We start from the raw sequence: 23,353 nt of genomic DNA on the forward strand, positions 1-23,353 counted from the left end.
CAGCTAGTAAAACAAAATCATGATAGCCAACTGGACAAGGAAACAATGAACAAATAATAACTGGCAGGAACTTAGCTTCTGCTGGAGTAGACAGGTCACCAGAAAGATCCAAGAGCGAACTGAACCAGTACAAGAACATTGACAGCTGGCATGGAGTAACGATCTGAGTGGAGTTAAATAAAGCAGCCAGCCAACGAATAAACTCCATCACCTGTGGAAGGAACCTCAGAAGCAGCAGCACCACTCACAGCCACCAGAGGGAGTCCATGGACAGAACTCGCCGAAGTACCATTCATGACCACAGGAGGGAGTTCGATAACAGAATTCACAACAGTGGTCACTGGTTATACTGGGATGGATTATCAGGCAGGTTTCCCAGTCAGGTTGTGGTCACTGGTAATACTGGGATGGATTATCAGGCAGGTTTCCCAGTCAGGTTGTGGTCACTGGTTATACTGGGATGGATTATCAGGCAGGTTTCCCAGTCAGGTTGTGGTCACTGGTAATACTGGGATGGATTATCAGGCAGGTTACCAGTCAGGTTGTGGTCACTGGTTATACTGGGATGGATTATCAGGCAGGTTTACCAGTCAGGTTGTGGTCACTGGTTATATTGGGATGGATTATCGGGCAGGTTTACCAGTCAGGTTGTGGTCACTGGTTATACTGGGATGGATTATCAGGCAGGTTTACCAGTCAGGTTGTGGTCACTGGTTATATTGGGATGGATTATCGGGCAGGTTTACCAGTCAGGTTGTGGTCACTGGTTATATTGGGATGGATTATCGGGCAGGTTTACCAGTCAGGATGTGGTCACTGGTAATACTGGGATGGATTATCAGGCAGGTTACCAGTCAGGATGTGGTCACTGGTTATACTGGGATGGATTATCAGGCAGGTTTCCCAGTCAGGTTGTGGTCACTGGTTATACTGGGATGGATTATCAGGCAGGTTTCCCAGTCAGGTTGTGGTCACTGGTTATATTGGGATGGATTATCAGGCAGGTTTACCAGTCAGGATGTGGTCACTGGTAATACTGGGATGGATTATCAGGCAGGTTACCAGTCAGGATGTGGTCACTGGTTATACTGGGATGGATTATCAGGCAGGTTTCCCAGTCAGGTTGTGGTCACTGGTTATACTGGGATGGATTATCAGGCAGGTTTCTGTTGTGAATTCTGTTATCGAGCTCCCTCCTGTGGTCGTGAATGGTACTTCGGTGAGTTCTGTCCGTGGGCTCCCTCTGGTGGCTGTGAGTGGAGCTGCTGCTTCTGAGGTTCCTTACACAGGTGACGTGGTTTATCCTTTGGTTGGCTGCTCTATTTAACTCCACTTAGATCGTTACTCCATGCCAGCTGTCAATGTTTCTGCATTGGTTCAGTTCGCTCTTGGATCTTTCTGGTGACCTGTCTACTCCAGCAGAAGCTAAGTTCCTGATAGTATCTAATTCGTTCATTGTTTTCTTGTCCAGCTGGATATCATGATTTTGTCTTGCTAGCTGGAAGCTCTGGGATGCAGAGTGGCATCTCCGCACCGTTAGTCGGTGCGGAGGTCTTTTTTGCACACTCTGCATGGTCTTTTGTAGTTTTTTGTGCTGTTCGCATAGCTACCTTTCCTATCCTCTGTCTATTTAGTAAGTCTGGCCTCCCTTTGCTGAAACCTGTTTCATTTCTGCGTTTGTGACTTTCATCTTTACTCACAGTCAATATATGTGGGGTGCTGCCTTTTCCTTTGGGGAATTTCTCTGAGGCAAGGTAGGCTTTATTTTCTATCTCTAGGGCTAGCTAGGCTCTTAGGCTGTGACGAGGCATCTAGGGAGCGTCAGGAGCGCTCCACGGCTATTTCTAGTGTGTGTGATAGGATTAGGGATTGCGGTCAGCAGAGCTCCCACATCCCAGAGCTTGTCCTGTGTGAGTTTTAACTATCAGGTCATTCCGGGTGCTCCTAACCACCAGGTCATAACAGTACAGCTGGCCCAAAGTATTAATGCATCTCAATAGAGGGATAAGAGAAGTTCTGAGACAATTTTTTTTTCTTTGCATTGTGTTTTGTCTTTCTTTTCCCCTAAACCTTTGGGTGGTTCAGGACACAGGTGTAGATATGGACATTCAAGGTCTGTCCTCTTGTGTGGATCATCTCACTGCAAGGGTACAAAACATTCAAGATTTTGTGGTTCAGAATCCGATGTTAGAACCTAGAATTCCTACTCCTGATTTATTTTCTGGGAATAGATCTAAGTTTCTGAATTTCAAAAATAATTGTAAACTGTTTCTAGCTTTGAAACCCCGCTCCTCTGGTGACCCCGCTCAACAAGTAAAAATCATTATTTCTTTGTTGCGTGGTGACCCTCAAGACTGGGCATTTTCCCTTGCGCCAGGAGATCCTGCATTGCGAGATGTAGATGCGTTTTTTCTGGCGCTTGGATTGCTTTATGATGAACCAAATTCCGTGGATCAGGCAGAGAAAATCTTGCTGGCATTGTGTCAGGGTCAGGATGAAGCGGAGGTGTACTGTCAGAAGTTTAGAAAGTGGTCTGTGCTTACTCAGTGGAATGAATGTGCCCTGGCGGCAATTTTCAGAAAGGGTCTTTCTGAAGCCCTTAAGGATGTCATGGTGGGATTTCCCACGCCTGCTGGTCTGAATGAGTCTATGTCCTTGGCCATTCAGATCGATCAGCGCTTGCGGGTGCACCATTTGGCGGTGTTCTCTGAGAATAGGCCTGAGCCTATGCAGTGTGATAGGACTTTGACCAGAGCTGAACGGCAAGAACACAGACATCGGAATGGACTGTTTTTACTGTGGTGAATCCACTCATGCTATCTCTGATTGTCCTAAGCCCACTAAGCATTTCGCTAGGTCTGCCACCATTGGTACGGTACAGTCGAAATTTCTTTTGTCCGTTACTCTGATTTGCTCTCTGTCGTCCTATTCTGTTATGGCATTTGTGGATTCAGGCGCTGCCCTGAATTTGATGGACTTGGAGTTTGCCAGGCGCTGTGGTTTTTCCTTGGAGCCCTTGCAGTATCCTATTCCATTGAGAGGAATTGATGCTACGCCTTTGGCCAAGAATAAGACTCAGTACTGGACTCAATTGACCATGTGCATGGCTCCTGCACATCAGGAGGATATTCGCTTTTTGGTGTTGCATAATCTGCATGATGTGGTCGTTTTGGGGTTGCCATGGCTACAGGTCCATAATCCAGTATTGGATTGGAAATCTATGTCTGTGTCCGGCTGGGGTTGTCAAGGGGTACATGGTGATGTTCCATTGTTGTCAATTTCGCCTTCCACTCCTTCTGAAGTCCCTGAGTTTTTATCAGATTACCGGGATGTATTTGAGGAGCCCAAATCCGGTGCCCTACCTCCTCATACATAGTAACATAGTAACATAGTTAGTAAGGCCGAAAAAAGACATTTGTCCATCCAGTTCAGCCTATATTTTCCATCATAATAAATTCCCAGATCTACGTCCTTCTACAGAACCTAATTGTATGATACAATATTGTTCTGCTCCAGGAAGACATCCAGGCCTCTCTTGAACCCCTCGACTGAGTTCGCCATCACCACCTCCTCAGGCAAGCAATTCCAGATTCTCACTGCCCTAACAGTAAAGAATCCTCTTCTATGTTGGTGGAAAAACCTTCTCTCCTCCAGACGCAAAGAATGCCCCCTTGTGCCCGTCACCTTCCTTGGTATAAACAGATCCTCAGCGAGATATTTGTATTGTCCCCTTATATACTTATACATGGTTATTAGATCGCCCCTCAGTCGTCTTTTTTCTAGACTAAATAATCCTAATTTCACTAATCTATCTGGGTATTGTAGTTCTCCCATCCCCTTTATTAATTTTGTTGCCCTCCTTTGTACTCTCTCTAGTTCCATTATATCCTTCCTGAGCACCGGTGCCCAAAACTGGACACAGTACTCCATGTGCGGTCTAACTAGGGATTTGTACAGAGGCAGTATAATGCTCTCATCATGTGTATCCAGACCTCTTTTAATGCACCCCATGATCCTGTTTGCCTTGGCAGCTGCTGCCTGGCACTGGCTGCTCCAGGTAAGTTTATCATTAACTAGGATCCCCAAGTCCTTCTCCCTGTCAGATTTACCCAGTGGTTTCCCATTCAGTGTGTAATGGTGACATTGATTCCTTCTTCCCATGTGTATAACCTTACATTTATCATTGTTAAACCTCATCTGCCACCTTTCAGCCCAAGTTTCCAACTTATCCAGATCCATCTGTAGCAGAATACTATCTTCTCTTGTATTAACTGCTTTACATAGTTTTGTATCATCTGCAAATATCGATATTTTACTGTGTAAACCTTCTACCAGATCATTAATGAATATGTTGAAGAGAACAGGTCCCAATACTGACCCCTGCGGTACCCCACTGGTCACAGCGACCCAGTTAGAGACTATACCATTTATAACCACCCTCTGCTTTCTATCACTAAGCCAGTTACTCATAGGGATTGCGATTGTGCTATTAATTTGATTCCTGGTAGTAAGTTTCCTAAGGGCCGTCTGTTTAATTTATCTGTGCCAGAGCACGCTGCTATGCGGAGTTATATAAAGGAATCCTTGGAGAAAGGTCATATTCGCCCGTCGTCGTCACCATTGGGAGCAGGGTTCTTTTTTGTGGCCAAGAAGGATGGTTCTTTGAGACCTTGTATTGATTACCGCCTTCTTAATAAGATCACAGTCAAATTTCAGTACCCTTTGCCGCTGATGTCTGATTTGTTTGTTCGGATTAAGGGGGCTAGTTGGTTCACCAAGATAGATCTTCGAGGGGCGTATAATCTTGTGCGAATTAAACAGGGCGATGAATGGAAAACAGCATTTAATACGCTCGAGGGCCATTTTGAGTACCTGGTTATGCCATTCGGGCTTTCTAATGCTCCATCTGTGTTTCAGTCCTTTATGCATGACATCTTCCGAGAGTACCTGGATAGATTCATGATTGTATATTTGGATGACATTTTGGTCTTTTCGGATGATTGGGAGTCTCATGTGAAGCAGGTCAGAATGGTGTTCCAGGTCCTTCGTGCGAATTCCTTGTTTGTGAAGGGGTCAAAGTGTCTCTTTGGAGTTCAGAAGGTTTCATTTTTGGGTTTAATTTTTTCCCCTTCTACTATCGAGATGGACCCTGTTAAAGTTCAGGCCATTTACGATTGGACTCAGCCGACATCTGTGAAGAGCCTGCAGAAGTTCCTGGGCTTTGCTAATTTTTACCGTCGCTTCATCGCTAATTTTTTTAGTATTGCTAAACCGTTGACTGATTTGACCAAGAAAGGTGCTGATGTGGTCAATTGGTCCTCTGCAGCTGTAGAGGCTTTTCAGGAGTTGAAGCGTCGTTTTTCTTCTGCCCCGGTGCTGTGCCAGCCAGATGTTTCGATCCTGTTTCAGGTCGAGGTTGATGCTTCTGAGATCGGAGCAGGGGCTGTTTTGTTGCAAAGAAGTTCTGATGGCTCGGTGATGAAACCATGTGCCTTCTTTTCTAGAAAATTCTCGCCTGCTGAACGCAATTATGATGTTGGCAATCGAGAATTGTTGGCCATAAAGTGGGCATTCGAGGAGTGGCGACATTGGCTTGAAGGAGCTAAACATCGCGTGGTGGTCTTGACGGATCACAAGAATTTGACTTATCTCGAGTCTGCCAAACGGTTGAATCCTAGACAGGCTCGATGGTCGCTCTTTTTCTCCCGTTTTGATTTTGTGGTTTCATACCTTCCGGGATCTAAGAATGTGAAGGCTGATGCCCTGTCAAGGAGTTTTGTGCCTCACTCTCCGGGTGTTCCGGAGCTGGCGGGTATTCTCAAAGAGGGGGTAATTTTGTCTGCCATCTCCCCTGATTTGCGGCGCGTGCTGCAGAAGTTTCAGGCTGATAGACCTGACCGTTGTCCAACGGAGAAACTGTTTGTCCCTGATAGATGGACTAGTAGAGTTATCTCTGAGGTTCATTGTTCGGTGTTGGCTGGTCATCCTGGAATCTTTGGTACCAGAGATTTGGTGGCTAGATCCTTTTGGTGGCCTTCTTTGTCACGGGATGTGCGTTCTTTTGTGCAGTCCTGTGGGACTTGTGCTCGGGCTAAGCCCTGCTGTTCTTGTGCCAGTGGGTTGCTTTTGCCCTTGCCGGTCCCGAAGAGGCCCTGGACGCATATTTCCATGGATTTTATTTCTGATCTCCCTGTTTCTCAAAGGATGTCGGTCATTTGGGTGGTTTGTGATCGCTTCTCTAAGATGGTCCATTTGGTACCCTTGTCTAAATTGTCTTCCTCCTCTGATTTGGTACCATTGTTTTTCCAGCATGTGGTTCGTTTGCATGGCATTCCGGAGAACATCGTCTCGGACAGAGGTTCCCAGTTTGTTTCAAGGTTTTGGCAGTCCTTTTGTGCTAAGATGGGCATTGATTTGTCTTTTTCTTCGGCTTTCCATCCTCAGAGTAATGGCCAAACCGAACGAACTAATCAGACTTTGGAAACATATCTGAGATGCTTTGTTTCTGCTGATCAGGATGATTGGGTGTCCTTCTTGCCTTTGGCTGAGTTCGCCCTTAATAATCGGGCCAGCTCGGCTTTGGTTTCTCCTTTTTTCTGCAATTCTGGTTTCCATCCTCGTTTCTCTTCAGGGCAGGTTGAGCCTTCGGACTGTCCTGGTGTGGATACTGTGGTGGACAGGTTGCAGCAGATTTGGACTCATGTGGTGGACAATTTGACATTGTCCCAGGAGAAGGCTCAACGTTTCGCTAACCGCCGGCGCTGTGTTGGTCCCCGACTTTGGGTTGGGGATTTGGTTTGGTTGTCATCTCGTCATGTTCCTATGAAGGTTTCCTCTCCTAAGTTTAAGCCTTGTTTCATTGGGCCATATAAGATTTCTAAAGTTCTTAATCCTGTGTCATTTCGTTTGGACCTTCCAGCTTCTTTTGCCATCCATAATGTGTTCCATAGGTCGTTGTTGCGGAGATACGTGGTGCCTATGGTTCCCTCCGTTGATCCTCCTGCCCCGGTGTTGGTCGAGGGGGAGTTGGAGTATGTGGTGGAGAAGATTTTGGATTCTCGTGTTTCAAGACGGAAACTCCAGTACCTGGTCAAGTGGAAGGGTTATGGTCAGGAAGATAATTCCTGGGTTTTTGCCTCTGATGTTCATGCTGCCGATTTAGTTTGTGCCTTTCATTTGGCTCATCCTGATCGGCCTGGGGGCTCTGGTGAGGGTTCGGTGACCCCTCCTCAAGGGGGGGGGGGTACTGTTGTGAATTCTGTTGTCGAGCTTCCTCCTGTGGTCGTGAATGGTACTTCGGTGAGTTCTGTCCGTGGGCTCCCTCTGGTGGCTGTGAGTGGAGCTGCTGCTTCTGAGGTTCCTTACACAGGTGACGTGGTTTATCCTTTGGTTGGCTGCTCTATTTAACTCCACTTAGATCGTTACTCCATGCCAGCTGTCAATGTTTCTGCATTGGTTCAGTTCGCTCTTGGATCTTTCTGGTGACCTGTCTACTCCAGCAGAAGCTAAGTTCCTGATAGTATCTAATTCGTTCATTGTTTTCTTGTCCAGCTGGATATCATGATTTTGTCTTGCTAGCTGGAAGCTCTGGGATGCAGAGTGGCATCTCCGCACCGTTAGTCGGTGCGGAGGTATTTTTTGCACACTCTGCGTGGTCTTTTGTAGTTTTTTGTGCTGATCGCAAAGCTACCTTTCTTATCCTCTGTCTATTTAGTAAGTCTGGCCTCCCTTTGCTGAAACCTGTTTCATTTCTGCGTTTGTGACTTTCATCTTTACTCACAGTCAATATATGTGGGGGGCTGCCTTTTCCTTTGGGGAATTTCTCTGAGGCAAGGTAGGCTTTATTTTCTATCTCTAGGGCTAGCTAGCTCTTAGGCTGTGACGAGGCGTCTAGGGAGCGTCAGGAGCGCTCCACGGCTATTTCTAGTGTGTGTGATAGGATTAGGGATTGCGGTCAGCAGAGCTCACACATCCCAGAGCTTGTCCTGTGTGAGTTTTAACTATCAGGTCCTTCCGGGTGCTCCTAACCACCAGGTCATAACAGGTTTCCCAGTCAGGTTGTGGTCACTGGTTATATTGGGATGGATTATCAGGCAGGTTTACCACTGGATATAATCCATCCTAGCACTGCTCCCCAACCACACACGCCTCACTGATCTCCCAATCTTGGGCCTCACCTTTCTTCACCGCTTCATGGTAAAGGAGACCAGTGAAGAGGAGCACCGTAGCGAGTAACGTCCCGACCAGGGCTCCAACAACTGTTCCAGAATTTTCTTTTCTTTCTGTAATCACAAGGAATAACACACAGATCTATCATCAGTGTGAGGACCTCAGGCATCGGTGAATGATTAATAATTATAATTTTTATTTCTATGGTGCCAACATATTTCGCAGCACTTTACATTATAGAGGGGATTTGTACAGACAATAGACATTACAGCATAAGAATAATCACAGATCAGAACAGATACAGGAGCAGTGAGGGCCCCGATCACCAGATACAGGAGGAGTGAGGGCCCGGATCACCAGATACAGGAGGAGTGAGGGCCCCGATCACCAGATACAGGAGGAGTAACATAGTAACATAGTAACATAGTTAGTAAGGCCGAAAAAAGACATTTGTCCATCCAGTTCAGCCTATATCCCATTATAATAAATAAATACCCAGATCTACGTCCTTCTACAGAACCTAATAATTGTATGATACAATATTGTTCTGCTCCAGGAAGACATCCAGGCCTCTCTTGAACCCCTCGACTGAGTTCGCCATCACCACCTCCTCAGGCAAGCAATTCCAGATTCTCACTGCCCTAACAGTAAAGAATCCTCTTCTATGTTGGTGGAAAAACCTTCTCTCCTCCAGACGCAAAGAATGCCCCCTTGTGCCCGTCACCTTCCTTGGTATAAACAGATCCTCAGCAAGATATTTGTATTGTCCCCTTATATACTTATACATGGTTATTAGATCGCCCCTCAGTCGTCTTTTTTCTAGACTAAATAATCCTAATTTCGCTAATCTATCTGGGTATTGTAGTTCTCCCATCCCCTTTATTAATTTTGTTGCCCTCCTTTGTACTCTCTCTAGTTCCATTATATCCTTCCTGAGCACCGGTGCCCAAAACTGGACACAGTACTCCATGTGCGGTCTAACTAGGGATTTGTACAGAGGCAGTATAATGCTCTCATCATGTGTATCCAGACCTCTTTTAATGCACCCCATGATCCTGTTTGCCTTGGCAGCTGCTGCCTGGCACTGGCTGCTCCAGGTAAGTTTATCATTAACTAGGATCCCCAAGTCCTTCTCCCTGTCAGATTTACCCAGTGGTTTCCCGTTCAGTGTGTAATGGTGATATTGATTCCCTCTTCCCATGTGTATAACCTTACATTTATCATTGTTAAACCTCATCTGCCACCTTTCAGCCCAAGTTTCCAACTTATCCAGATCCATCTGTAGCAGAATACTATCTTCTCTTGTATTAACTGCTTTACATAGTTTTGTATCATCTGCAAATATCGATATTTTACTGTGTAAACCTTCTACCAGATCATTAATGAATATGTTGAAGAGAACAGGTCCCAATACTGACCCCTGCGGTACCCCACTGGTCACAGCGACCCAGTTAGAGACTATACCATTTATAACCACCCTCTGCTTTCTATCACTAAGCCAGTTACTAACCCATTTACACACATTTTCCCCCAGACCAAGCATTCTCATTTTGTGTACCAACCTCTTGTGCGGCACGGTATCAAACGCTTTGGAAAAATCGAGATATACCACGTCCAATGACTCACCGTGGTCCAGCCTATAGCTTACCTCTTCATAAAAACTGATTAGATTGGTTTGACAGGAGCGATTTCTCATAAACCCATGCTGATATGGAGTTAAACAGTTATTCTCATTGAGATAATCCAGAATAACATCCCTCAGAAACCCTTCAAATATTTTACCAACAATAGAGGTTAGACTTACTGGCCTATAATTTCCAGGTTCACTTTTAGAGCCCTTTTTGAATATTGGCACCACATTTGCTATGCGCCAGTCCTGCGGAACAGACCCTGTCGCTATAGAGTCACTAAAAATAAGAAATAATGGTTTATCTATTACATTGCTTAGTTCTCTTAGTACTCGTGGGTGTATGCCATCCGGACCCGGAGATTTATCTATTTTAATCTTATTTAGCCGGTTTTGCACCTCTTCTTGGGTTAGATTGGTGACCCTTAATATAGGGTTTTCATTGTTTCTTGGGATTTCACCTAGCATTTCATTTTCCACCGTGAATACCGTGGAGAAGAAGGTGTTTAATATGTTAGCTTTTTCCTCGTCATCTACAACCATTCTTTCCTCACTATTTTTTAAGGGGCCTACATTTTCAGTTTTTATTCTTTTACTATTGATATAGTTGAAGAACAGTTTGGGATTAGTTTTACTCTCCTTAGCAATGTGCTTCTCTGTTTCCTTTTTGGCAGCTTTAATTAGTTTTGGCCCCGATTAGTTTGGCCCCCGAGTGAGGGCCCCGATCACCAGATACAGGAGCAGTGAGGGCCCCGATCACCAGATACAGGAGGAGTGAGGGCCCCGATCACCAGATACAGGAGGAGTGAGGGCCCCGATCACCAGATACCAAGAGGAGTGAGGGCCCCGATCACCAGATACAGGAGCAGTGAGGGCCCCGATCACCAGATACAAGAGGAGTGAGGGCCCCGACCACCAGATCCCAAGAGGAGTGAGGGCCCCGATCACCAGATATAGGAGGAGTGAGGGCCCCGACCACCAGATACAGGAGGAGTGAGGGCCCTGCTCACCAGATACAGGAGGAATGAGGGCCCCGATCACCAGATACAGGAGGAGTGAGGGCCCCGATCACCAGATACAGGAGGAGTGAGGGCTCCGATCACCAGATACAGGATGAGTGAGGGCCCCGATCACCAGATACAGGAGGAGTGAGGGCCCCGATCACCAGATACAGGAGGACTGAGGGCCCCGATCACCAGATACAGGAGGAGTGAGGGCCCCGACCACCAGATACCAAGAGGAGTGAGGGCCCCGATCACCAGATACAGGAGGAGTGAGGGCCCCGATCACCAGATACAAGAGGAGTGAGGGCCCCGATCACCAGATACAGGAGGAGTGAGGGCCCCGATCACCAGATACCAAGAGTGAGGGCCCCGGTCACCAGATACCAAGAGGAGTGAGGGCCCCGACCACCAGATACAGGAGGAGTGAGGGCCCCGATCACCAGATACAGGAGGAGTGAGGGTCCCGACCACCAGATACAGGAGCAGTGAGGGCCCCGATCACCAGATACAGGAGCAGTGAGGGCCCCGATCACCAGATACCAAGAGGAGCGAGGGCCCCGATCACCAGATACAGGAGGAGTGAGGGCCCCGATCACCAGATACCAGGAGGAGTGAGGGCCCTGATCACCAGATACCAAGAGGAGTGAGGGCCCCGATCACCAGATACCAAGAGGAGTGAGGGCTCCAATCACCAGATACAGGAGCAGTGAGGGCTCCGATCACCAGATACAAGAGGAATTAGGGCCCCGATCACCAGATACAGGAGGAGTGAGGGCCCCGATCACCAGATACAGGAGCAGTGAGGACCCCGATCACCAGATACAGGAGGAGTGAGGGTCCCGATCACCAGATACAGGAGGAGTGAGGGCCCCGATCTCCAGATACAAGAGGAGTGAGGGCCCCGATCACCAGATACAGGAGGAGTGAGGGCCCCGACTGTTATGATCCGGTGACCTTGGAGCAGCATGAAAACTTTGGAGTTGGTGGTAACTATACTGACCGCAAATACATAGTAACATACATAGTAACATAGTTAGTAAGGCCGAAAAAAGACATTTGTCCATCCAGTTCAGCCTATATTCCATCATAATAAATCCCCAGATCTACGTCCTTCTACAGAACCTAATAATTGTATGATACAATATTGTTCTGCTCCAGGAAGACATCCAGGCCTCTCTTGAACCCCTCGACTGAGTTTGCCATCACCACCTCCTCAGGCAAGCAATTCCAGATTCTCACTGCCCTAACAGTAAAGAATCCTCTTCTATGTTGGTGGAAAAACCTTCTCTCCTCCAGACGCAAAGAATGCCCCCTTGTGCCCGTCACCTTCCTTGGTATAAACAGATCCTCAGCGAGATATTTGTATTGTCCCCTTATATACTTATACATGGTTATTAGATCGCCCCTCAGTCGTCTTTTTTCTAGACTAAATAATCCTAATTTCGCTAATCTATCTGGGTATTGTAGTTCTCCCATCCCCTTTATTAATTTTGTTGCCCTCCTTTGTACTCTCTCTAGTTCCATTATATCCTTCCTGAGCACCGGTGCCCAAAACTGGACACAGTACTCCATGTGCGGTCTAACTAGGGATTTGTACAGAGGCAGTATAATGCTCTCATCATGTGTATCCAGACCTCTTTTAATGCACCCCATGATCCTGTTTGCCTTGGCAGCTGCTGCCTGGCACTGGCTGCTCCAGGTAAGTTTATCATTAACTAGGATCCCCAAGTCCTTCTCCCTTTCAGATTTACCCAGTGGTTTCCCGTTCAGTGTGTAATGGTGATATTGATTCCCTCTTCCCATGTGTATAACCTTACATTTATCATTGTTAAACCTCATCTGCCACCTTTCAGCCCAAGTTTCCAACTTATCCAGATCCATCTGTAGCAGAATACTATCTTCTCTTGTATTAACTGCTTTACATAGTTTTGTATCATCTGCAAATATCGATATTTTACTGTGTAAACCTTCTACCAGATCATTAATGAATATGTTGAAGAGAACAGGTCCCAATACTGACCCCTGCGGTACCCCACTGGTCACAGCGACCCAGTTAGAGACTATACCATTTATAACCACCCTCTGCTTTCTATCACTAAGCCAGTTACTAACCCATTTACACACATTTTCCCCCAGACCAAGCATTCTCATTTTGTGTACCAACCTCTTGTGCGGCACGGTATCAAACGCTTTGGAAAAATCGAGATATACCACGTCCAATGACTCACCGTGGTCCAGTCTATAGCTTACCTCTTCATAAAAACTGATTAGATTGGTTTGACAGGAGCGATTTCTCATAAACCCATGCTGATATGGAGTTAAACAGTTATTCTCATTGAGATAATCCAGAATAACATCCCTCAGAAACCCTTCAAATATTTTACCAACAATAGAGGTTAGACTTACTGGCCTATAATTTCCAGGTTCACTTTTAGAGCCCTTTTTGAATATTGGCACCACATTTGCTATGCGCCAGTCCTGCGGAACAGACCCTGTCGCTATAGAGTCACTAAAAATAAGAAATAATGGTTTATCTATTACATTACTTAGTTCTCTTAGTACTCGTGGGTGTATGCCATCCGGACCCGGAGATTTATCTATTTTAATCTTATTTAGCCGGTTTCGCACCTCTTCTTGGGTTAGATTGGTGACCCTTAATATAGGGTTTTCATTGTTTCTTGGGATTTCACCTAGCATTTCATTTTCCACCGTGAATACCGTGGAGAAGAAGGTGTTTAATATGTTAGCTTTTTCCTCGTCATCTACAACCATTCTTTCCTCACTATTTTTTAAGGGGCCTACATTTTCAGTTTTTATTCTTTTACTATTGATATAGTTGAAGAACAGTTTGGGATTAGTTTTACTCTCCTTAGCAATGTGCTTCTCTGTTTCCTTTTTGGCAGCTTTAATTAGTTTTTTAGATAAAGTATTTTTCTCCCTATAGTTTTTTAGAGCTTCAATGGTGCCATCCTGCTTTAGTAGTGCAAATGCTTTCTTTTTACTGTTAATTGCCTGTCTTACTTCTTTGTTTAGCCACATTGGGTTTTTCCTATTTCTAGTCCTTTTATTCCCACAAGGTATAAACCGCTTACACTGCCTATTTAGGATGTTCTTAAACATTTCCCATTTATTATCTGTATTCTCATTTCTGAGGATATTGTCCCAGTCTACCAGATTAAGGGCATCTCTAAGCTGTTCAAACTTTGCCTTCCTAAAGTTCAATGTTTTTGTGACTCCCTGACAAGTCCCCCTAGTGAAAGACAGGTGAAACTGCACAATATTGTGGTCGCTATTTCCTAAATGCCCAACCACCTGCAGATTTGTTATTCTGTCACGTCTATTAGATAGTATTAGGTCTAAAAGTGCTGCTCCTCTGGTTGGATTCTGCACCAATTGTGAAAGATAATTTTTCTTGGTTATTAGCAGAAACCTGTTGCCTTTATGGGTTTCACAGGTTTCTGTTTCCCAGTTAATATCCGGGTAGTTAAAGTCCCCCATAACCAGGACCTCATTATGGGTTGCAGCTTCATCTATCTGCTTTAGAAGTAGACTTTCCATGCTTTCTGTTATATTTGGGGGTTTGTAACAGACCCCAATGAGAATTTTGTTACCATTTTTCCCTCCATGAATTTCAACCCATATGGACTCGACATCCTCATTCCCTTCGCTAATATCCTCCCTTAAAGTGGACTTTAGACAAGACTTTACATAGAGACAAACCCCTCCTCCTCTCCGATTTTTACGATCCTTTCTAAACAGACTGTAATCCTGTAAGTTAACTGCCCAGTCATAGCTTTCATCTAACCATGTCTCGGTTATTGCCACTATGTCAAAGTTACCTGTAGATATTTCTGCTTCTAGTTCTTCCATCTTGTTTGTCAGGCTTCTGGCGTTTGCGAGCATGCAGTTTAGAGGATTTTGTTTTGTTCCAATCTCCTCACTGTGGATTGTTTTAGAAATGTTCTTACCTCCCTTCTGAGTATGTTTTCCTGGGTCGTCTTTGTTCGAGTCTAATGTTTTTCTTCCCGTCCCCTCTTCTTCTAGTTTAACGCCCTCCTGATGAGTGTAGCGAGTCTTCTGGCGAATGTGTGTTTCCCAGGTTTGTTGAGGTGTAGTCCGTCTCTGGCGAGGAGTCCATCATACCAGTAATTCACACCGTGGTCCAGGAATCCAAATCCTTGTTGTCTGCACCATCGTCTTAGCCAGTTGTTTGCATCAAGGATCCTGTTCCATCTCCTGGTGCCATGCCCGTCTACTGGAAGGATAGAAGAAAAAACTACCTGTGCATCCAGTTCCTTTACTTTCTTCCCCAACTCTTCAAAGTCCTTGCAGATTGTCGGTAGGTCCTTCCTTGCCGTGTCATTGGTGCCAACATGTATCAGAAGAAATGGGTGGACGTCCTTGGAGCTGAAGAGCTTTGGTATCCTATCGGTCACATCCTTGATCATCGCACCTGGAAGGCAGCATACTTCTCTTGCAGTTATGTCCGGTCTGCAGATGGCTGCTTCGGTGCCTCTCAGTAGTGAGTCTCCCACCACCACCACTCTTCGTTGCTTCTTGGCTGTACTTTTTGCTGTCACTTGTTGCTGTGTGCCCTTTTCTTTTTTGCTTGCTGGTATTGCTTCATTCTTAGGTGTGCCATCTTCATCCTCTACAAAGATTTGATATCGGTTCTTCAGTTGTGTGGTTGGTGATTTCTCCATGGTCTTCTTGCTTAACACTCATCTTAACACTGCAACTAGAAGTAGCCGTGGGGTGCACCTAACAAACCCTAGACACCTCATCACGGCCGGAGGACTAAATACCCCTATAGATGGAAATAGGAATTCTACCTTGCCTCAGAGCAGAACCCCAAAGGATAGGCAGCCCCCCACAAATATTAGCTGTGAGTAGGAGAGTAAAGACACACACAGGCATAAAACAGGATTTAGCACAAGAGGCCACTCTAGCTAAAATAGGAAAGGATAGGACAGAGTACCGTGCGGTCAGTATTAAAACCCTTCCAAAAATATGCACAGCAGATTATACAAAAATTCCTCCATCTAACTAAAGATGTGGAACGTATATCTGCAACTCCTGAGAATTCTACACTCAGAGCAGGAATACAATCACAAAACAAGCACACAGCTTGTGTGCCATAGAAAAAGAAACAGACACTTATCTTTGCTGAATTGGCAGCTAAGCAGGAGAAGCCAGACAGAGGTCCAACACTTCCCAAGAAACAGATAACTGGCAAGGACTAATGAATCCTGCAAACCTAAATACCCCAGTCAGAATTGCAATCAGTAGATACACCTGACCAGGACTGCAGCCCAGGGACAACTGCATTACCACCTACAACCACCGGAGGGAGCGCAAAAGCAGAATTCACAACACCCGACCACAAGATACAGGAGCAGTGAGGGCCCCGATCACCAGCTACAGGAGGAGTGAGGGCCCCGATCACCAGATACAAGAGGAGCGAGGGCCCTGATCAACAGATACAGGAGCAGTGAGGGCCCCGACCACCAGATACAGGAGCAGTGAGGACCCCGATCACCAGATACAAGAGGAATGAGGGCCCTGCTGCTCGCAAGCTTACAATCTATGAGGAAAATGGAAAACACGAGAGGTGGATGGTAACAATTGCTTTAGTTATTCGGAGCAGCCATAGTAGAAGCCAGGTGCCTTCTGGGAGAAGCGAAGTCTCCCTAAGCTAGAAGATCGTTGGGTACAGCCGGGACCAGCTGCTTCGAAAGCATCACCAAACCAGGGATTCAAGCTTCAGGAGGCTAATTTGCATATTCCAGGTGCCTTCTGGGAGAAGCGAAGTCTCCCTAAGCTAGAAGATCGTTGGGTACAGCCGGGACCAGCTGCTTCGAAAGCATCACCAAACCAGGGATTCAAGCTTCAGGAGGCTAATTTGCATATTCCAGGTGCCTTCTGGGAGAAGCGAAGTCTCCCTAAGCTAGAAGATCGTTGGGTACAGCCGGGACCAGCTGCTTCGAAAGCATCACCAAACCAGGGATTCAAGCTTCAGGAGGCTAATTTGCATATTCCAGGTGCCTTCTGGGAGAAGCGAAGTCTCCCTAAGCTAGAAGATCGTTGGTTACAGCCGGGACCAGCTGCTTCGAAAGCATCACCAAACCAGGGATTCAAGCTTCAGGAGGCTAATTTGCATATTCCAGGTGCCTTCTGGGAGAAGCGAAGTCTTTTTGCCTGTAGGACATTATTGCAAGAGGGCTTGGCTGAGTAGATTACACAAGAAGGAAAACACACAGCAAGTCAGCAGGATCTAGGAGCAACATGGCAGATGTGACAACCTACATGGTGAGCTGCAGCATGTGCTACATGTTCACAGATCGACCAGAAGAAGAATCCAATTTCACCTGTCAGAAGTGTAGACTAGTGGCCCTTTTAGAAGAAAAGGTGCGGGGTCTGGAAGAAAGAATAGCAACTTTGAAACTCATCAAAGAGAATGAAGACTTTCTAGACAGAACAGAAGCATCTCTACTGGTCACAGAAGGTGCAAAAAGTGTCAGAGAACCTCCAAAAGCAGATGAGTGGAAGCATGTGACCAAAAGAAGCAAGAAGACCATGGAGAAATCACCAACCACACAACTGAAGAACCGATATCAAATCTTTGTAGAGGATGAAGATGGCACACCTAAGAATGAAGCAATACCAGCAAGCAAAAAAGAAAAGGGCACACAGCAACAAGTGACAGCAAAAAGTACAGCCAAGAAGCAACGAAGAGTGGTGGTGGTGGGAGACTCACTACTGAGAGGCACCGAAGCAGCCATCTGCAGACCGGACATAACTGCAAGAGAAGTATGCTGCCTTCCAGGTGCGATGATCAAGGATGTGACCGATAGGATACCAAAGCTCTTCAGCTCCAAGGACGTCCACCCATTTCTTCTGATACATGTTGGCACCAATGACACGGCAAGGAAGGACCTACCGACAATCTGCAAGGACTTTGAAGAGTTGGGGAAGAAAGTAAAGGAACTGGATGCACAGGTAGTTTTTTCTTCTATCCTTCCAGTAGACGGGCATGGCACCAGGAGATGGAACAGGATCCTTGATGCAAACAACTGGCTAAGACGATGGTGCAGACAACAAGGATTTGGATTCCTGGACCACGGTGTGAATTACTGGTATGATGGACTCCTCGCCAGAGACGGACTACACCTCAACAAACCTGGGAAACACACATTCGCCAGAAGACTCGCTACACTCATCAGGAGGGCGTTAAACTAGAAGAAGAGGGGACGGGAAGAAAAACATTAGACTCGAACAAAGACGACCCAGGAAAACATACTCAGAAGGGAGGTAAGAACATTTCTAAAACAATCCACAGTGAGGAGATTGGAACAAAACAAAATCCTCTAAACTGCATGCTCGCAAACGCCAGAAGCCTGACAAACAAGATGGAAGAACTAGAAGCAGAAATATCTACAGGTAACTTTGACATAGTGGGAATAACCGAGACATGGTTAGATGAAAGCTATGACTGGGCAGTTAACTTACAGGGTTACAGTCTGTTTAGAAAGGATCGTAAAAATCGGAGAGGAGGAGGGGTTTGTCTCTATGTAAAGTCTTGTCTAAAGTCCACTTTAAGGGAGGATATTAGCGAAGGGAATGAGGATGTCGAGTCCATATGGGTCGAAATTCATGGAGGGAAAAATGGTAACAAAATTCTCATTGGGGTCTGTTACAAACCCCCAAATATAACAGAAACCATGGAAAGTCTACTTCTAAAGCAGATAGATGAAGCTGCAACCCATAATGAGGTCCTGGTTATGGGGGACTTTAACTACCCGGATATTAACTGGGAAACAGAAACCTGTGAAACCCATAAAGGCAACAGGTTTCTGCTAATAACCAAGAAAAATTATCTTTCACAATTGGTGCAGAATCCAACCAGAGGAGCAGCACTTTTAGACCTAATACTATCTAATAGACCTGACAGAATAACAAATCTGCAGGTGGTTGGGCATTTAGGAAATAGCGACCACAATATTGTGCAGTTTCACCTGTCTTTCACTAGGGGGACTTGTCAGGGAGTCACAAAAACATTGAACTTTAGGAAGGCAAAGTTTGAACAGCTTAGAGATGCCCTTAATCTGGTAGACTGGGACAATATCCTCAGAAATGAGAATACAGATAATAAATGGGAAATGTTTAAGAACATCCTAAATAGGCAGTGTAAGCGGTTTATACCTTGTGGGAATAAAAGGACTAGAAATAGGAAAAACCCAATGTGGCTAAACAAAGAAGTAAGACAGGCAATTAACAGTAAAAAGAAAGCATTTGCACTACTAAAGCAGGATGGCACCATTGAAGCTCTAAAAAACTATAGGGAGAAAAATACTTTATCTAAAAAACTAATTAAAGCTGCCAAAAAGGAAACAGAGAAGCACATTGCTAAGGAGAGTAAAACTAATCCCAAACTGTTCTTCAACTATATCAATAGTAAAAGAATAAAAACTGAAAATGTAGGCCCCTTAAAAAATAGTGAGGAAAGAATGGTTGTAGATGACGAGGAAAAAGCTAACATATTAAACACCTTCTTCTCCACGGTATTCACGGTGGAAAATGAAATGCTAGGTGAAATCCCAAGAAACAATGAAAACCCTATATTAAGGGTCACCAATCTAACCCAAGAAGAGGTGCGAAACCGGCTAAATAAGATTAAAATAGATAAATCTCCGGGTCCGGATGGCATACACCCACGAGTACTAAGAGAACTAAGTAATGTAATAGATAAACCATTATTTCTTATTTTTAGTGACTCTATAGCGACAGGGTCTGTTCCGCAGGACTGGCGCATAGCAAATGTGGTGCCAATATTCAAAAAGGGCTCTAAAAGTGAACCTGGAAATTATAGGCCAGTAAGTCTAACCTCTATTGTTGGTAAAATATTTGAAGGGTTTCTGAGGGATGTTATTCTGGATTATCTCAATGAGAATAACTGTTTAACTCCATATCAGCATGGGTTTATGAGAAATTGCTCCTGTCAAACCAATCTAATCAGTTTTTATGAAGAGGTAAGCTATAGACTGGACCACGGTGAGTCATTGGACGTGGTATATCTCGATTTTTCCAAAGCGTTTGATACCGTGCCGCACAAGAGGTTGGTACACAAAATGAGAATGCTTGGTCTGGGGGAAAATTTGTGTAAATGGGTTAGTAACTGGCTTAGTGATAGAAAGCAGAGGGTGGTTATAAATGGTATAGTCTCTAACTGGGTCGCTGTGACCAGTGGGGTACCGCAGGGGTCAGTATTGGGACCTGTTCTCTTCAACATATTCATTAATGATCTGGTAGAAGGTTTACACAGTAAAATATCGATATTTGCAGATGATACAAAACTATGTAAAGCAGTTAATACAAGAGAAGATAGTATTCTGCTACAGATGGATCTGGATAAGTTGGAAACTTGGGCTGAAAGGTGGCAGATGAGGTTTAACAATGATAAATGTAAGGTTATACACATGGGAAGAGGGAATCAATATCACCATTACACACTGAACGGGAAACCACTGGGTAAATCTGACAGGGAGAAGGACTTGGGGATCCTAGTTAATGATAAACTTACCTGGAGCAGCCAGTGCCAGGCAGCAGCTGCCAAGGCAAACAGGATCATGGGGTGCATTAAAAGAGGTCTGGATACACATGATGAGAGCATTATACTGCCTCTGTACAAATCCCTAGTTAGACCGCACATGGAGTACTGTGTCCAGTTTTGGGCACCGGTGCTCAGGAAGGATATAATGGAACTAGAGAGAGTACAAAGGAGGGCAACAAAATTAATAAAGGGGATGGGAGAACTACAATACCCAGATAGATTAGCGAAATTAGGATTATTTAGTCTAGAAAAAAGACGACTGAGGGGCGATCTAATAACCATGTATAAGTATATAAGGGGACAATACAAATATCTCGCTGAGGATCTGTTTATACCAAGGAAGGTGACGGGCACAAGGGGGCATTCTTTGCGTCTGGAGGAGAGAAGGTTTTTCCACCAACATAGAAGAGGATTCTTTACTGTTAGGGCAGTGAGAATCTGGAATTGCTTGCCTGAGGAGGTGGTGATGGCGAACTCAGTCGAGGGGTTCAAGAGAGGCCTGGATGTCTTCCTGGAGCAGAACAATATTGTATCATACAATTATTAGGTTCTGTAGAAGGACGTAGATCTGGGTATTTATTATGATGGAATATAGGCTGAACTGGATGGACAAATGTCTTTTTTCGGCCTTACTAACTATGTTACTATGTTACTATGTATAAGGCTCAGGTGTTCATGTAAAGCTGCATGAACCAGTTAACTGCCTAAGTATGTAACAGTACAGACATAGAGGCTAATAACTGCATAAAGTATATGAGAACCCTAACCCTAACCTGATTATGGTTTAAGTTTTTTGAATGGGCCACACAGGGATAGTTAGGTGAATGCGTTGAGGCGATGGTTAGGAGTCGAGTTCCCGCCGTTGCACAGGGGGAATCTCAATCCGTGTCTGCTGTGGTCTCCCATTCTACATTGACCGCAGTGGAGCCTGCTCAGCAGAGACATCGGTCCCAGCATCTCGCTCAGTTTGATACTGTGCAAAGGGTTACTGCTGCCTTTCCAGGCTCTGCTGTTGTAGCCTGCACTGGTCAGCGGTGAGTGTTATGACCTGGTGGTTAGGAGCACCCGGCACGACCTGATAGTTAAACTGACACAAGACAAGCTCTGGGATGTGGGAGCTCTGCTGACCGCAATCCCTAATCCTATCACACACACTAGAAATAGCCGTGGAGCGTTCCTGACTCTCCCTAGACGCCTCTTCACAGCCTAAGAGCTAGCTAGCCCTAGAGATTGAAAATAAAGCCTACCTTGCCTCAGAGAAATTCCCCAAAGGTATAGGAAGCCCCCCACATATATTGACTGTGAGTTAAGATGAAGTCACAAACATAGAAAAGAAACAGATTTCAGCAAAGGGAGGCCAGACTTACTAAACAGACAGAGGATAGGAAAGGTATCATTGCGGTCAGCACAAAAAACTACAAAAGACCACACAGAGTGTGCAAAAAGACCTCCGCACCGACTAACGGTGCGGAGATGCCACTCTGCATCCCAGTGCTTCCAGCTAGCAAGACAAAATCATGATAACCAGCTGGACAAGGAAACAATGAACAAATAAACTATCAGGAACTTAGCTTCTGCTGGAGAAGACAGGTCACCAGAAAGATCCAAGAGCGAACTGAACCAATGCAGGAACATTGACAGCTGGCATGGAGTAATGATCTGAGTGGAGTTAAATAGAGCAGCCAACCAAAGGATAAACCACGTCACCTGTGTAAGGAACCTCAGAAGCAGCAGCTTCACTCACAGCCACCAGAGGGAGTCCATGGACAGAACTCGCCGAAGTACCATTCACGACCACAGGAGGGAGCTCGACAACAGAATTCACAACAGGTGACCAGGCTTTTCTGGGACTAAATTCTGCCTTGCACACACTGAGCAAGCCCAAGGTAAGACCTCTCATTAGAGGTCAGGGGTCACATGCTCAGGTACTGCATCAGCTATCATTGGTCCTCTAGGAAGGTCCTGAAGTTGCTCTGGTATTGTTGCATCTTCCATTGGTTCCCTAGGAAGGTCCTGAAGCTGCTGCAGCTATAAAAGGTTTGCATGGCCACACGGCCATGCGCTAGTATCACCTCATGTCATGAGCTTTTTATTTGTGGTCGCGCCTGTATGTGTGTATTCAGGGACCCGGCTGAAATAAGCCCCTAGAATACCGGCACATCCGGTGAGGACTGTTTGTGTGCTTTTCTGGGTGCGTGACCACTGACTGCCATCCGCTCAGCAGTTAGCTGTGTTCCCCTGTGACGCTAACAGGGCACATCATCTTATTTCTAGCGACTCTGTGGAGTTAACAGAGTTCGCTTATACCGCCATATAGCACCGCCATTTGACAGCAGCAGGTTTCTCTTCTGCACGGTGGACCCCGAGTTGCGAACGCACCTATTTATGTGTATATATATATATACACTCGGTGCCTTACGCCAACCCTAACAGCGGTAGGCCAGTCTGAACAAATGCGGGTTTTTTTACACGCTTAAAACTTTGGGGATTAATCGTATTAACCTGGGTAGTGCATTCCAAAGAATTGACGCAGCACGTGAAAGTCTTTGAGACGGGAGTGGGAGGTTCTCATTACTGAGGATGTTAACCTCAGGTCATTAGCAGAATGGAGGGCACGGGTAGGGTGGTAGACTGACACCAGAGAGGAGATGTAGGGTGGTGCTGAGCCATGGAGTGCTTTGTGGATGAGGGTAGTAGTCTTGTACTGGATTCTGCAGTGGATGGGTAACCAGTGTAATGACTGGCACAAGGTAGAGACATCGGTGTAACGGTTGGTGAGGAATATGATCCTGGCTGCAGCATTCAGGACAGATTGGAGCGGGGAGAGTTTGGTAAGAGGGAGGCCGATTAGTAGAGAGTTACAATAGTCCAGACGAGAATGAATAAGAGAAACAGTAAGAGTTTTTGCAGAGTCAATAGTAATAAAAGGTCGAATTCTAAAAA

General features: G+C 45.5%; 1 protein-coding gene across 1 annotated transcript in view; it reads right to left on the bottom strand.

Annotated features, from left to right (window-relative positions):
• The window catches only part of LOC138671501 (uncharacterized), a gene marked incomplete at its 3' end in the record, with an annotated part of 224,974 nt that overhangs the window by 74,169 nt on the left and 127,452 nt on the right, over window positions 1-23,353 (bottom strand). The window contains exon 6 of the mRNA XM_069759677.1: window positions 8,178-8,282. Coding sequence (XP_069615778.1) covers window positions 8,178-8,282 — 105 coding nt within the window. The remainder of the gene's footprint in view (window positions 1-8,177; window positions 8,283-23,353) is intronic.

The sequence above is a fragment of the Ranitomeya imitator genome, chromosome 3 (genome assembly GCF_032444005.1).
Source record: "Ranitomeya imitator isolate aRanImi1 chromosome 3, aRanImi1.pri, whole genome shotgun sequence".
NCBI classification, from domain to species: domain Eukaryota; kingdom Metazoa; phylum Chordata; class Amphibia; order Anura; family Dendrobatidae; genus Ranitomeya; species Ranitomeya imitator.